Source organism: Crocodylus porosus, unplaced genomic scaffold (genome assembly GCF_001723895.1).
Source record: "Crocodylus porosus isolate Cpor-Errol unplaced genomic scaffold, CroPor_comp1, whole genome shotgun sequence".
Lineage (NCBI taxonomy): Eukaryota > Metazoa > Chordata > Crocodylia > Crocodylidae > Crocodylus > Crocodylus porosus.
In genome coordinates this window covers 6,584,998-6,601,567 of record NW_017728931.1, presented here as the reverse complement: position 1 = coordinate 6,601,567, position 16,570 = coordinate 6,584,998, and the positions used below count along the sequence as shown (strand labels likewise).

Genomic DNA, 16,570 nt, shown 5'->3' with positions numbered 1-16,570 from the left:
GCTTATCCAGTGGCTCCCGCTGCTGCTCCCACTGCTCATCTGGGGCAGGGCATGGGGCAGATGGGGCATATGCCCCTGGATCTGTGCAGGGTGGGTGGCAGCAGCGGGGGGCTAGGGTGGCTACGGGGTTTTTTTTCGGGGGAGGGTTGCAGCTACCCTATAGCCCCTCCTTATGCTGCTGCCTGCCTGGTGCCATCTGCAGCCCGTCCCACCCATACCCCGTGCCCTCCTAGGGTGCACACAGCAAGAGTCACCCTGCACCCCCCGGACTAGCCGCAGCTTCATTGCATACCCTGCCCCGCCCCATTTCCTTCCTCACTGCGGGGGCCTTGATCTGCCCCCCACACCCTTTCCCTCCCCCCCTCCCTTCCATTATACCGGACTTATTAGCTGCATGCAGCTGTATTGGAAATTGGATCAGTATCGGCCAATATGCCTCCTTAAAAATTGGCTATTGGCATTGGCCCCAAAAATCTGTCAGCAGCACCCCTATTGTAAATGACATGTTCAGGTGAAAACAACCATTCTCTCTCTTTAAGCTTTGCTTTCCATGGTTCTGTGCAGTTTCTCTGAGAAGATGGTACACTTTCAGAGATATACTGCCAGTGAACAGACTGATCTAAAGAAAGCTTTGCTTCATATAATCTGTGGTAGTACTTTAAAACCATTAAATGGAAAGACAGGGAAGTATAATGGTGAAGTATACATCCAGCCCTCACCCAGCTAGAATAGGGAGCCAACTCCTCAGGTCTGACCTGCTCCATTCTAAGTATTCACCACAATATCCCAGCCTCAGAATTTTCAGAAAAATTCTGTTGAATGTTTTCTTTACTGAGCATGTGCCAATCAGATCTTGGAGAGACTTATAACTTCCAGCAGACCTGGTGTTTTATTTTGGAGGGAAGAAGTGGGGAATTCACAAAAGTCTTGTTCCTGACACCCAGACAAGCCTATCTGCTTCCTCACTCCACCCCTCAGTTTTAGTCTGTACTACAATGTGTAGAGCTGCTACACTTTTTCAGTGAAATGGTTTTAAGTTTTATTTTAACATGGGCAAAACAATATGCATGTCCTTAATATGTGTGTGCGTGTGTTCTTAGAAATGGCTGAGCAACATAAACTGAAATTTTGCAAACAGTTAATCAGTGGCAAGTACGCCATTCAAAACTTCAGCCCAGGTAGTTAGTTCATAAGTTAAACGCAACTGAAAATTGTATCTTACAATGGAGACTGTAAGATGTATTTATGATAGGGCTGTTGAGGCACGCTTTCTAATTTTGTTGCCTAAAACTTGGTGTTCAATAATAAGGAAAAAAATTTGGGCTTCTAAGGGAGCTGGTGCTCACCCCATCCACGCCGTCTTCAAGAGGAAACTGAACAGGCACCTGGCTGAGATCACATGACCCCAGGTTTGGTGACCCTTTTCTTGCCTGCCAGGGCCAGAGGGTCAAACTAGATGGCCCAGTGAGGTCCCTTCTGACCCTAGAATCTATGAATCTATAAGAAGACCTGATGTGTGAAGCTTCTTTTGGTTTGTAAGAGGCAAAGTTCTTTTTAAGTATTTAGCAATTTGAAATATATGATAAAAAGTTCTCAGATAGTAAGCTCTGAAATATAACTCCTTGAAAAAGCTGGGAAGATGCTAGGGATTTTGTTAATTGTGCCAGACTTCAAAAGAGAATATTTATAAAACTCAAATTCAGAAATACACTAGGTGGTTTTGTCAAATATTGATTTTTTTTTTTTTTTTTAATTAAAAAATAATGCTTGGCAGAACAGACTGGCTTTTTTTCCAATTTCATAGAAATTAAATGTTACTTTATTAAGCAATAAGAATTTAAATTTGAATACCAAATGCTTTACTGAGTTCCAGAACTATTGGGAGCTAAAACATACTACATTCCTTCCATCATAAAATGCCCAGGCATTTAAGATGTGCCTAAATTTTCTGTCTCTCAATTAAAAATAAATGAAATAAAGACATATTTATGATGCATACCAAAGCTTTTTAGAAGAAATATTTCATTATAAAGATTAGGGTGTTATGCCTTGTGGTTGTGTGTAAGAGTTGACTGTGTAGTTTTACAAATAGTTTAGACAAGGATTTGCTTGGGATGGTTTGGATGAGCTTGATCCTGATTCTGGTGGGGGGGCTGGACTAGATGACCTCAGGAGGTTCCTTCTAGTCTTACTTTTCTATGATTTTATAAAAAAAAGTTAATCTTCTATTAAAGGAACGTAGTGCTCAAATCAGCCTAAGTATATGCTCTATCCTTATAACACCTGAACATCTCTCAAATACCATATTGTTTTGCATGCAACAAGTTCCCAAATAAAACAGGTACCCTTTTTGTAGGCAGAATGTAGTAAAAATGATTTTTTCCAGAGTAATGGCCAACTGTGACATGGGGTAAGATCGCCTGGAAACATAGGGCATCCTGGAAGTGTGGCATCAGAAACATCCTGGTGTGGCAGACTGTCTCCTGCAGTGCCACATGTCCTGGACTTTGTTCCTAGGAGGGCTTACTCCTTTTTTTTTCCCCCCACACAAGATTAGGCCCCAGGTCCTTGCAAGGGCAGTAGCAAGGCTGTTAGCTACTTTCCTGTAAATAGTTCTTTATATAAAAAGTTCCTTTAAGTAGCATGTTGTTTCTATATCACAAGCCTCAAGATACTACCAACAGCTCACTTGCTGCTTTGGGTACAAGCACAGCCAATAGCTACAGCTGTCAGAGGGTTAACAGAAGACTTCATCCCCTCAGTTGGCTGAGACACATGAGTGGCAGCTATTTTGGCAGCTGCATGGCATACACAGTGTCTCCAGGTGTGCTGCTTTCCCAGTAAAGAAAACATCTTTTTTATTCAAAATGTGCACCCCAATTTTGAGGGGCTGGTTTTAGGTGGGAAAAGATGTGTGTGGTATGTGAGAAAATACAGTAGTTACAATTTCTCTTCCTTTCCAGCTGCAGAAGAAATAGCTTGATTTGTTTCTTTAGAGCTGATTTTTTTTTTTTAACTTTTAAACGAGGAAAAACTAACATAAAATATTGAGGTTTTTTCTCGTATAGGTGAATCAGTTCATTCACCTGGAGTAGGCTCTGTTCTTAACTGCATCTTCAGGGCCATGGGGGAAACTTGTTCATCAGAACACTTGGTGCCTGAACAGCTCTGTCCATGTAAGCTTCTCCAAAGCCCCATTCTGCTCTCTTTTATCAGTTTTGGCTTCTTGCAGTTCCACATCCTGTTGCAGACATCAGCTGCTCCCATACGTGCTTTCAAAGGAGAACCCCTATGAACCCTCATGGAGGACAGTCCAAAAACTTGATACTAGTCTTCAGAACTGTGCTTGGAATACTTCCCTATGGGCTGCAGAAGTTGGATTGTCAATGAACAATTTTTTCCAAGTGAGCTTTTCAAGAATGTCATGTTTTTATGTCCTTTTTGACACTTGCTGTAATGTAATTATGTGGACTTGCAGAAACATGACATCCTGTTACTTTAAAAAAGTCAGTCTAAGAATGCCACAGGCTGAAACGGGGATCCTCTACCCTGGGAAACATTGCAGTTTAGAGATGCATTATTAAACATAGTGTTTAGATTAGCACCTTTTGGTTGGTTGGCATTTCCTGTGTCTGTCCACTCTCTGAATGTGATGCATACTGTCCTTTTCGGAGGAATCTTTTTGTGCATTAACTCTTCTGGAAATTGGTGTTTCTAGGGCAGTGACTCTCAGGGTTCAGTGGCATGCTAGGGTGCCATTAAATCCTTTTTAAGGGTACCAGTATTACAGATGCAAACACCTATACATGAATTGCAAGATAAACCCAAACATTTCAAGTAGGAATCATAGTGTCAAAAGCTTTCTGATCTGTTGTAGTCTTTCTGAGTTCTTAGCAACAGAAGGCTTGCTCTATTATTTTTCTGTAGTCAAGAAACTAGTGAAAGCTAAGAGCTGGCATTTTTCTGAGGGGAACTTTGAGCTTAAAATAGGTTGAGAGCTTATAGAGCTTACTGCATTTCTAGAGATAAAAGGTGATGTTTGTGGACTTCTCTAAGGGAATTTGAGAGATGTTGGCATTTCTGTAGGCATTCTTTGGCTTGGATTTCATCACCAGGTCTTTGGCTGTGGCTTTCTTATTTGGGACACATTTCTACTTATGTTAACTTCTTTAGATACTGGAGATGGGCTGATGATAATCTTCCATTGCAGACAGTAATGGTCACTGAACATTTTATACTGTTTTCCCTGAAGACAAGGTGGTATTGGTTTCTCTGACTAATATTAAGTGCATTTTCCTCTTAACTGGTTTGTTATTATGCTTGTATTTATGTTTTTCTCTCTGTCGCATAACTAAACTGGCAAAATTGCATGAAAAGATCTGTGAGTTACTAGTTAAGCAAAACCATTCAGAAAATCAGTCGTGTTTTTCAAGGCTGCACACATGAGTTATGGTCTGTATCCCATTTTTTTTAGGGGTAACTAATGTACAGTTCACCTTAGGGGTCACTACTAGGGGTTGGTACTATTTTCTAGAGTTCCACTGTCAGAAATTTGTTTGGCTGCTATGGGAAGATGTATTTACACCTGCATGAATTGCTATTCTCCAGACAGTATCTAGGGTAGTTGTTGGAAGGTAATGGTTTTAGCAGTGATTAATTAACAAGGTGTTTTAATCCCCGGAGGATATTTATGGCGGCTAATCTTTAAAAGTGCAGATATTAGGAAGAAAAGGACAAAGCTGCTTACTTTCAGCTCTTTAAAGTACTACCTTTGCACAGTCTTGTTTGGTGCTTCTTAGTCCTCTGTGGTGTTGGAGCCTTGTTGGACATGAGTCTTCTGGAGGTGGTAGATTGGAGGGATTGTCTGATGTGAGGTTGCACAGCTATACCTTCAATTTATGAAGTGTGTGATCCTAACAGCCAGCTGTTGCTTCAGAAAATTTCCAAGGCTACATGGATAGAAACATGACTGACATGGGAGCTTTACTGAAGGTGCATAACTTATTAACACACACAATAGCTCTCAACACATTGCAGAAATGCAAATTGAGTGGAAACATTGTGATGAGAGGGTGGAGAAGGTTTTCCTTGGGTTATAAGAGGGCTTTCATGAGGACACTGTTCCTATTTTTGTTTTGTATATTGTACCTACATTTCAAGTAGCAGTGATGCTTTGTCAGGTATGTTGAACTTAATATGTTTTGGTTCAAATGTAAAGGTACTTTCTTTTCTGGGTTCAACAGAATTTCTTATTGTATAGATAGCCTGTGTTAACACTGGCTAGTTTTGTACCAATAATTGCATTTGCAGACAAAGCAAAGCTAGCTAAAGAATTACAAAAGGTTTTAAACTGATAGGAGCACTGATGTTTTTCATACTGGAGATCCATCATAAGCATTCATTTGAATTGAGTGTTCCCAGGCTTAAGTAGGTGGAAGGTACTTGTTTCAGCTTTGCTTGTGTTCTGATAAATACAGATGGACAATTCTCCCCAAACTGTAAGCTGGTTGCATGTTATGAGATTTATTACACTTGTGGTTAGGTTCTAGCGGCTGCTTCTAAGTATGCTCCTAAATAAATGTGACAATCACAAAGAATCACATGCATCAAGCAGAAAATATCTGATCCCTTTTTCTGTACTGTTAATGTTAATATTTCCCTCCCTATGTGGGAAATCTGCAGGTAGACCTGGTATAGGTAGCCCCTATGCCATCCTCCTTGCAGCCACTAGCACCTGAGGTAGCAGGAGTATAGTTAGAACACTGTGTCACAGCTACCCTGATAACAGCTTTTAGGAGGTAATTACCATCCAGCATAATTTACAGCAGCTCCTAACCTTGGATGGAGCAGGGAATCTCAGGGAATTGTTACTGGTTGTTGCATCTCAGCTTTTTCTCTCTGTCGTGGGTGGTAGTTTGTGCTGAGGGGTACCTCTGTTAGCCAGTCCTCTAAACCAGTGTTTCTCAACCTGTGGGTTGCAACCCAGAAGTGGGTTACAAGAGTATATGAAAGGGTCACAAACTCTAAAATTGATTCTCCTTTAGAGGAGAGAAACATGGGAAATGGTGACTTTTCCCTTACAGGCTATCAGAGCTTCAGGGGCTCCCCTGCCCCACATGCTTGGGGGCTGAGGGCAGCGGGTGAGGACTGGCCATTGATATTTACAAATGGGTCCTGATACAAAAAAGGTTGAGAACCACTGCTCTAGACCAGTGGTCTCCAAACGTTTTTGATAGCGCGCCCCTATCAGTAAAAAATTTTTGAGCATGCACCCCCAATATATGTATATTTATTTATTTATTAATTATATACATGTACTACTGGACCTATATTATGTACAATATATGTAGATAAAAAATAAATAGAAATAGAAGTTCTAATATTTTTTTTCCTGCAACCTAATGGATCGCACCCCACTTTGGAGACCACTGCTATAGACCATCCCTCAACTTGGGCAGAGGAGCTCTTATTTTTCAATTTCAGTTGGTTTCCTAAAGCTAGCAAGGTAGTACCAGGGCAGCCAGAGTTGCTCTTATTCTTCCCATCATTGTAGCAGGTAGCCAGCAGGGAAACAGGTGAGTGACTGCAACAGGGAAAAGAAAATGACTTCTTGGAGGGGCTCCTGGAGAAGTAGTGGGAGTTACTTTAGTGACACCTCCTATGTATTTCTCATCACGATAGTGCTGCTTCAAATACTGAAGCCTAGACATGTCACAGCATGTCTTGGGGAACATGCATTCAGCTTGTAGACAAATGCAGGCTTTGTTAAGTCATGTTCAGTGACCACATATTAGAGTGTAAAGAACCACATGCTGGATGGACATCACTGGACTATTGAGCTGCATTATTGAAGTAAAGGAAAGGCTTTGGAAGCAGCCTGTGTTCTCCCTCCTCCCTTCAACTGCCTGTTAAAATTCCTTTTAAATATCAGCATTCATTTAAAACTGGAAGAAGTAATTAATCATCTGCAATGTGTGTTTAAATGATGAACCTGAAAGAACATTTTGGTACTGATTTGTAAATAGGTTACAACTGTTGCAGTAAAACTACCTGGGCACATAGAGTGAAAATGAAACAAAACTTCCCAAGAATGGGAGCCTGAGAAATAGCAGAATAAGCATCAGGATTTTTAAGGGGTGGCCTTGTTTCTCTGAACCTTTAAATGCATGTGCTTCAGCATCTCTGAAAAAGGGAACTAAAAGATGGGATGTAGAAATAAGCCTGAACCATGTTAACTTAATTATTTTTTCTGTGAGTTGTCAGTGGGCCTTGGGTGTATTGGAAAAAGAGAACTTCCATCTGTGTCCTGAACTAGCATTATGCATCAGTAAAAGAATCCAGTACCGCTCTGGGAAGGGCCAACTACTAACCCCAGGAATACACAGAAAAGAAATACCAGCTAAATGGTTGATGCACATTTGTTACTCTACTGTTGAACCAGTAGAGCTCTCCATATTTAGACCATACACAATATGGATGCCTTCTTTTGGTTAATCTTATAGCCCTTTGAAAGAGCTTCATCCACGTAAAAAAGCTACTTTTCCTAAAACTGTTGCAACAGCATGTATGAGTTGTGACCGATTTTCTTTAAAAAAACAAAACAACCAGTGAAACTGGAAAAAATCTTCCCTGTAGACAAGCTGCTAGAATAAAAGTGCTCTGATACCAGGCGTTACATAGGTAAATGTATGGTTGCATAACGTTTCACAACTGTTAATGGATAATCTCTTGAATATGGGATTCTATTGTACAATATAGTCATGAGCGTTTTCACTTTTTTTTTTTTTTTTTTTAATAGGATGCTGCGACATCCGTTTCTTGAGGCATTGAGTTACTTTATTCTCCATCCTCTGCAATGGTGCATTCATTTGGTTTATTCTTTAAAGAGAAATGAAGTGTGTCATGATATGACTAGTATTGCTGGTGTGTGTGAGATGGTGGTGAAAGTTATTGGTGACTAGCAACTATAAATGAATTTTGAAAGTTTCTCTTGACTGTTTTTGCAGCTAATTATGACTGGACACTTTTGATTTTGTGATTTGGCAGTACCACAGAAAGTCCTTTTTGAAAACCTCAGATTGATTTCACTCTCAACCACTTTAACCATGATATTAATTCTTGTATTGCTGAGCTTTTATCATTTGAAGCCAGTGTAAAACGATCTTAGACACAGTTTTGGCGATTGGCTGGAACACGACATTGTATATTATCTTCAGTGGTTAAAAACAGTTGGATTAAAGTAGTTGCTTTTCTCATTTTGGCTGTTTAATGTGGTAGTTATGTAGTTGGTTGAAAGTTGTTTAAAGCATGAGGATATCTGATGTGTGCGTCTCAGCATAGTGCTGAAAAGCTGATTTTCTTTGGCATTGAGAAACTGTATTAGTTTAGTTCTAACTCTTTCTGAGAGAGATGCTTGTCTAGATCAGTTGTTCTTATGTATGTTGGCTGCTTCCCCCACTCCCATATCATCACAAAATGTTTTCCCAGTTTAAAAATGTTTCTATCAAGTACCATGAGGAGCTTGAATGAAATTAAACGGCTAACAAAATAAATAAAATTGTGCCTGATGCAACCTTTATTGTGAAGGCTGATTGGTACTGTTCTTTTGCTTCTGCAGCATGAAAACAAAATATCTAGCATTTGCTTGGCTCAGATATTTTTGGCTCAAAAATAAATTTTCCAGCCAGATTGGAGCCAAACACACACTTAATTTTTTCACTGCTCTACTAATCCATTGAATATTCTGAAATTGGAAGCTATTTGCATTCCCTTGTGATTCCTTTTAAGTTTTTATGCCAATTTTGTGAAATACTCTATTTAAAAAGTGTTGTCATGCTTGTTTAATTTCTAAGCCTTTGTTTAGAGTAGGAAAAGAAATTGGCATGAGTCCGTTTCTGAATATGACTTGCACCGATTTGTGTGCATCATAAATTGTTCATTTCTTATACCACAGTGTTTCAGAATTGGGTGGTCATTTTATGCTATTTTGTGAAATGAATAAGGTTGCTGGTTATATATTTTAAACATAAAAGTTGTGTTAACGCTCTTTTCACAAAGTAGCACCATTTTTTTAGATGTAATTTATTTTATATTTGAATATTCAATATCTATATTTACAAGGGAGAAGCTTAAAAGTATGCACCTAAGAAGACTCTTTTGCCATGAGTGCTACCTACCTAGATATACATTTTAAACCCTCAAAACCACAGTTTAATTTCTAAGTTGGCAAAGGTGAGACTTTTTTTTGTTGGCTGCCTCTATTCTTTGACCACAAAATCTAAAAGCTACTATTGCATTTTTAAACTGCTGTTGTCTCAGTGGATTAAAAAAAAAAGTCTTGCAAGATGGCTAGTAACTGATATTCCATTCAGGAGCGAAACTGAAAAAGCAGCATCTTATGTGGTAGCTCTGTTCTTTGTATGTATTCATAGTGGCTTATGATCCCTTTAATGATGCTGTAAATTTGTAGCCTATCTTCCTTTTGGGCATTGTGGATGGCCTAGCAATGAGAGGGTGATGGCTTATTTTGACCACAGTCGCTTAAAAAATTGCAAGGCCTACTTCTGCTCCTGGCAGATCTCTCTTTTGTTCTCGGATGATGTGTCTATTGGAAGATCAGATTTGGCCAGTGGAATAATCTGACTTTAACTGGTTCCTGTCGCTTGAAGCAGGAAGAGTGCGAGGTGTCAGGCTACCTTAAAAATATTAATTTTAGATACAGTGTATAAAAACCAAAGTATGTTAAAAGTATATTTTCAGTTGCAGGGAGGGAGGAACATCTTGATCACTTTTTCAGGAAGGCTGAGTTTTCTTTGCCATTTCTGTATAGCATGGAACAGAAGGGTTATGCAGGCAAGGATCCTCAATTCTGGCATCTTTCTACCTATGTATTGGGCAGATTGGAAATTTTGCATGGTAAAAGCTTGTGACTCAAGTTGATATTCATTCCTCCTCATCTGTGTATGTTATTTTTGTGCAAGCCCTCCACATATAAAAATTGCCTGCTTTCTTTACCTGTCAGCTTATAAAATACAGATTTTAGGGTAAAACGCCTTTTGGGTACACTTTGCAGCTATTTCAGCCTGTCATGAACTGACTAAAAGGGGACCAATGCACAGTTAGTCAGGAGATGATGTTACCCAGATAAGCTAATTAAAAGTTTAGCAGGCTGTTTGCAGGCTCTTGCAGTGTTTGACATTTGAAACCTCTTCTTATGAGGCCCCCAGTGTACTAATGTGTGGTTCTAACAAAGCTGATCAAAGTTCTTTTTTGCAGCATTTACTTTCTGTAAACTTGAGCTAAGGTTTAGTAGCTTGCTCTGCTGGTTGTGATTTCAGCTCACGGTGAGAGTGAGCTTCAAACTCCGACTGATGTGATTTATACCACATTGGTAAAGGATAAGATAGTGCTCCATACTTGCTGGAGATGACCCAGTGAGCCTGTTGTCCTGCCAATCAGTGCCTACTATTTTCATGCCTTTATGCTTCGTATTGGAGGCCTTTGGGGATTCCATTTGGGGTAACCTATAGCCCTTAAGTAATACACTCAATTCTTGCTGCTTTTCACACCAACAAACCTAGCAATACAGTTATTGGGAGGATCTTATTTAAATGTGTGTCTGACTTGTAGGTTCTGTCAGCCATATCATTAACAAAAAGATCACGACAAAACTATTTTGATTTAAGAAAAATGGAACTGCTGTGTACCTCCAATATGCCCAACACAGCACCATGGAGATGCTTTTTGGATCTCTCCACAGGTCTACAAAGCACTGTCCTTGGATTTTGGCTTCTAACAAATGCCATTACATGTAAATGACTTCTGCTTGGTGTAGAATGCAGCTGTCAGTAGTGCACGTTCTAGGTAGCTCCGGCAACTTTTGACGAAATAAATCTTGCATAATTTTTTTTCTGTTGTATTTTAATTGCAAGAAGCACTTTTGGGAAATTTTCAAAGTTTCTTTGTTTCTGTTCTGACGCAGCTTCCAGGTGGCAATATCGATCAATACCTGAAGATATGCAGCCAGAAATATGGATTGCACAGGAATTACGGCGGATTGGAGACGAATTTAATGCTTCCTATTGCCCAAGACGGGTAATCTTTTTTTCTGTTTTTTTAATTTTAGTTTCTGTTTCTTTATATGCAAGCTTTAAAAGGAAGAAGTCAATTTTTGGAAATACTTTTTTGGGTATAGGAGGTGTAAATATATAAAGCTATGCATAAATATGTTTGTGTATGGAGGTATAATACTAAGATTTTAGTGACAAGAGGTGTTACTTAAATATTTAAGGCTGTTTTGATGGGGGTCCTCTTTTTACAGGTGGGATTTAATCTCTGATAGGAAGTGGTGTATATAGTATTTTCCCTTAATTTACACTATACAGATCTAGCAAAATATCTGCTTATGTCTTTTGCTGTAATCTGAGAATAAAGCTGATTTGATTTTTTTTAAAAAGATTTTTCCAGAAAATCTTGTAATTAATTTAAGAGAGGCGCCTTGGTTTTTAATTATTTTTAAGTCTTCCTTCCAAACCCCAAACTAAAAATCTTGAAACATTTTGCAGTTTGAAAATAGTTTGTATATTGCCCTGTATTAAATTCCACTTGTCATTTCTATTTACCTGTGACAGTGTTGATGGGCAAAGATTTCAGATGTCAACTAAATGCTCTACTGCTGAATGTTTAAAAAGGGGAAATGTAAATTCTAGCTTTTGTGGCTCTGGGCAGAAGCTTGGGGATATGAACAAAGTATTGCTACATCTTTGTGTTTCTGCTGCACATCTGGCTTCTCCCATGGTCACACTCCATACAGCTCCATTTCTTGGCAGTTCCTGCTTTAGTTGTGCCCTTTTTGGGGATGGACTTTTTTTGTCTTATGTTTGTTAAAAGCAACAGCTGTGGCATTATGATATTAATGCCACAATGTTTGCATGTTACACATGTGATTACTAGTCTACTGACTTGTCTTTATTCTGATATGAGAAAAGTCCTGTTATGTATCAGTGTCACTAGGGGCTCTGACAGAAGTAACATTTGTCATGCAATCAGCAATGTGCACAGCTGCAGAGCGCTTTAAAAGTGGCTGGTCATGCGACAAATTAACCCTCATCTAATGAGAGATCAGGCTTTTCCACTGGATGGGCTCCAAAATGGAGCTTAATCATCACCCTCCTTCCCCTCCCCCCTATCCAGTAGGCACCTGTTGGGTATGGGGGGCTTCCTGTAACTCCTGGCACTTTCTGTAAAGCATCATGAGTTAGAGCAAGACTTGCATGTTTGAAAGTGTCCTATGTAAGATGCAGGAGTCCCCTGTGGTTCAGTGGCAGAATCCTTGTCTACCACACAGCTGGGTTCAATTCCTGGTCGCTTATACAACTACAGCCATGGAGGCACCAAACATTTGGACTGAGTCTGGTCTTTGGATTCTGTCTCAGTGGCCTAAAGGGGAGGATGAAAGTTCAAGGCAGTCTCCACTCCTCCAAAAATATTCTTGTCCAGGCATATGCATCAAAGGTCTGGGTGGCCATTGATGGTTGCCACTACCAGGTGAGATGCTAGCTGTTTGGAACTAGACTGTCTTCCATGAGTGCCAAGTCAGTAACCTAAGCTTATTCCCCCCCTCCTATGGCACTCTGTTGTAGCAGTTGTTCTTAGCTTGACTTTTGATTTTTGTGGCTTATGATTTAATCAGTCTTCTCTTGAGCCCCTTTTTTGCTCATACGGGGCCCTTCATGATTTCTTCTATCTTCAACATGTAATGATGACCCTCCTGCTTATCCCCCAGATGACATTGGTACTCTGAGTGATGGCCTGAATTTAGCAGCAACCAGAGGTTCATTTAATGTCCTTAAGACAGCCCTTTTCTCATCAGTTAGATTGGAGGCGGGTGATTATTTCAGCGGGAGGGCTGCTTAATGAGTTTTGGTGAGCTGTTGAGGGCAGCAAGGGTAGCCCCGCCCCTTGATGGGTGCTTTGCCCCCGGTAACAATTTTGGGATTGGAAGACGACCCATCCCTAACCCCTGGCCTTTGCCACCAGAAGTCCCTTGTCTCCTAGAAGTACTCCTTTTGGGAGTTGGGGGTTGCCATCTAGGAACCAGAAAAAAAACAAATCATACACTAAATGTCAAACACCTACTATAATATATTTTATTACAAAATGTTTTTGTCATGATTTGTGTTTGCCTAGTGTATATAGAGGTGATTGCACAATAACTAAAAAATAAAGTCTTACTCTTGTATATTGTGTGGGGGTTGTGGTTGGGGGTGTGTGTGTGTGTGTGTGTGGTGGGATGGGAGAGGTTTGTGAGGGGGGTGTGGCTGTGTTTGGGGTGGCAATAGGGTATGTTGGAAGTGTGCATATCTGGGGGGTTGGGGCAGGGTATGGGTGGCTTCTGTAGGGTGTAAAGGATGGTGGTGGGGTATCAGGGTCACCTACACACTCTCCCCTCATGGTGCACAGCCTCTGCTGCTGGTGGCGGCAGCAGGCGGCGGGCACTCAGGGCTGTCGTGGCCTGCCTGGGCACTGCTGTCCAGCAGTGTGTGGCTCTAGCCAGTGCTGCACGTGGTGGCAAGGAGTGCAGCCAGGCTGGCCTGCCTCTATCATGTGGGGCTCCACGTGGTGAACATGCAGCCCCTGGGACTGATGCAGCACGGGGGAAGCCCCATGCAATGGAGCCGGCAGCCTTCCCTGCCCACTGCCATGCAGGTCCCAGGGCTCCACTGCAGTCCCCACCCCCCACCTTCCTCATACCCACACCCTGCCCACTTGAGCTCCGCGCTCCCGCTGCTCTCCTGGGCGCAGGCTCCATGCTACCACCAACCCCATGCTATGTGCCTCCTGGCCAGCTGCAGTTCTCCTCTGCCCCCGCTGCTTCCCTACCTGGTACCTGTAGTGAGTGGGATGCTGGGAAAGCTGAGCAGGTCCCCTGGTGGCTGCAGCAGCGGCAATAGCAACCCCTCCCAGAAGCCAGGTCCTTCCATCTACAAGGGTGAGAGTGAGGTGCACAGACTGGACAGGGTACAATTAGTTGGTGGATGCCTGCATGCTGGATGAAATTTCTTGGTGGGCTGGGTGTGACCTGTGGGCCATATTTTGCTAGCCCCTGAGTTAGATTGTTCCTCCAGTCCCTTTTAGTGGAATAAGTTTATGGGAAACATCATCTTTCTTTTTGTTGGTTAGATTCTCTTAGTCCTTGTGGACAAACAAGCTTTCTTCCACTTTAGGTCTTGACTTACTGGGAAGCATTCCCCTGGTTGCAGCCTTGGCATTAGACGTGTTCAGTGCCTTTGTCATAAGCTCAATGTTAGGAAATGTGTTGGGAGTCGAAGTGGAGCTGCAGTGTACAGTGCTGCAGAGATTCTACGTATAATAAATAGGAGATGGGCTACTTTCAGCCTTGGAGGCCTGTTCAGCTGATTTGCGCAGTCTCACCAGCCCGGAATCAAGAGAGCACAAAGATGGCTTAATGCCATCTGAGCCTCCTCTGTTACCCTCTCATCTTAAATTCTCTCACACCAGAGAAGGGAAAATAGTATTGGGGAAGTGCAGACATGCCAGATTAAGGTTTGTCTGTGCCTAAGTTTTCAGGTACGACTGTTCTGAATATTTCTCTCAGTGTGAACGAGAACAAGGTATTCCTTCAGAATAAGTGTTCACACTTGGTACTATTCAGAACCACAGTGGGTGCATCTACATGTGATATTAAGGCGCCTGAATAAGTTCTGGTACGCTTTGCACTGGAATTTATTGCTCCTGCCAGGTTGGAGCAGTTCCAGCAGTTGGTCCTGGGAGTCAGCCTGCCAGCCTGGGATTGCTTTGATCCAGCTCATCATGCTGCAGAGGGGTTGGCAGGGGCACAAAGGCATTCCACTGTGGGGCTAGCCAGCAGGCATCCTCTGCCCTGAAGCACCCTTGGGCCCCAGTCAGTCCTATCAGCATCTGCATGTATGCTGCAGCGCACTAACTGCTGCCACAAGATAGAGCTTTTGTTTACAGGTACTAATCTACAGTGTCCATACTGGTGAATGGCATTTATTAGTTTCCTGCAGCCTAATAGTGCAACACGTGAAGACACAGACTTTATTGCGGAGCCAGTTAGGCAACTCCACTGTAAATGTCTCATGTAGATGCATCCAGTTTGTTTTAAGTTTGCTCCCTCTCTTAATTTATTTTCATTTCAGAGTGAAAGCTGGTCCATGGTCAGATAGAGTATGTGGGGGGAGAGTTTATCTGCGTGTTCATATGGTATTGATATCTTAGGAGGGGGAGAGCTGCCTGTTGCAGCATTGTACTGAATGTATACAGCCTTTTCCCTGTATAAAATCTGTTGGCTTGGTGTCCATACTGGTGAATGGCACTTGTTATTATGAAGTGATTAATTATTATTTTTTGTAACTTTTGCAGTAGACTTCCTACATGTTACTGGATACAGTGCTACACAATTCAGTGTCTCTCCCTTGATTGCATTTAGAATTGATATTTGACTAAATAGGCTCCAGTATTGCCTAAAAGGATAGGGGGATTGTGGCAGACTCCAAGCTGAATGAGAGCCTCAACTAGAGCACCGTATCCAAATTTGGGCACTGCTGTTGTAGAAAAGGGCAAACAGAAAGCAACCAAAATGACTTGGAGGGAACAGTTGGAAGAACTGGAAGTGTTTAGTTTGGAAAACAGGACTGAGGAGAGATTTGCTAGCAATCTTCAACTACATAAATTGTTGTTATAAAGAAGCTTGTGATGTCCACAGAGAATGCCAGACAAAAAGTCTTAAATTGCAGCAAGGGCAATAAAGATTGGAAATTAGGAAGAACCTTCTAACTGTGGGGGTGTTTGCAGTAGTTTATTGAGAATTTGTGTAATCTCTATCCCTGAAAGTTGAGTGCTGGTCAAGATGAATGTGTGGCTAGGATGCTTCAGACAAAGATGGCACTGGCCTATGCAGGGGCTTGGATTGGATGGTTTCTTTAGGTCCATTTCAGCCCCATTATTCTTTAGTTCTATAAAAGTGTCTATAGCATGCCTTCTTTCAATATTCTTGTTCAGCCTGCCGTTCTCCCTCACAAAACCAATTCTGTGGGCTCCACAATGTGGTTCATCTACATGTTATTTTGAAAATGTAGCTAAAAAAATTGAATTGGAGTTCAAAGTGGGAGTATCCTGAAAATTGGTTGATTTGAAGTCATAGTTTCATAGTAGTTTCATAGTTAGTAGGGTCGGAAGGGACCTGAGCAGATCATCAAGTCCGACCCTCTACCATGGCAGGAAAGAGTGCTGGGGTCAAATGACCCCAGCAAGGTGATTGTCTAGCCTTGTCTTAAAGACCCCCAGGGTAGAAGCCAGCACCACCTTGCTTGGAAGTTTGGTTCCAGATCCTAGCCGCCCTGACCGTGAAGTAGTACCTCCTGATGTCTAATCTGAATTTAGCCTCTGCCAGCTTGTGACCGTTATTTCTAGTCACTCCTGGTAGTACTCAGGGGAACAGGGACTCCCCAGTGCCTGCTGGTCCCCTCTGACTAGTTTGTAACAGGCCACTAGATCCCCCCTCAGCCTTCTCTTCTGGAGGCTGAAC

The 16,570-nt window shown here is 41.7% G+C and overlaps 1 protein-coding gene across 9 annotated transcripts in view; it reads left to right on the top strand.

Moving 5' to 3' along the window:
• Positions 1 to 16,570, top strand: part of BCL2L11 (BCL2 like 11) — a 41,896-nt gene that overhangs the window by 10,881 nt on the left and 14,445 nt on the right. For 6 of the 9 annotated variants that reach the window (XR_002102760.1, XM_019544104.1, XM_019544103.1 and 3 more), the window contains 2 exons: positions 10,760 to 10,810; positions 10,982 to 11,094. Coding sequence is in view for 8 of the 9 variants with exons in the window: in XM_019544104.1 (XP_019399649.1) it covers positions 10,760 to 10,810; positions 10,982 to 11,094 (164 nt within the window). In the remaining variant the exon portion in view is untranslated. The remainder of the gene's footprint in view (positions 1 to 10,759; positions 10,811 to 10,981; positions 11,095 to 16,570) is intronic. The other 3 variants (XM_019544107.1, XM_019544102.1, XM_019544101.1) reach the window with 1 other exon arrangement.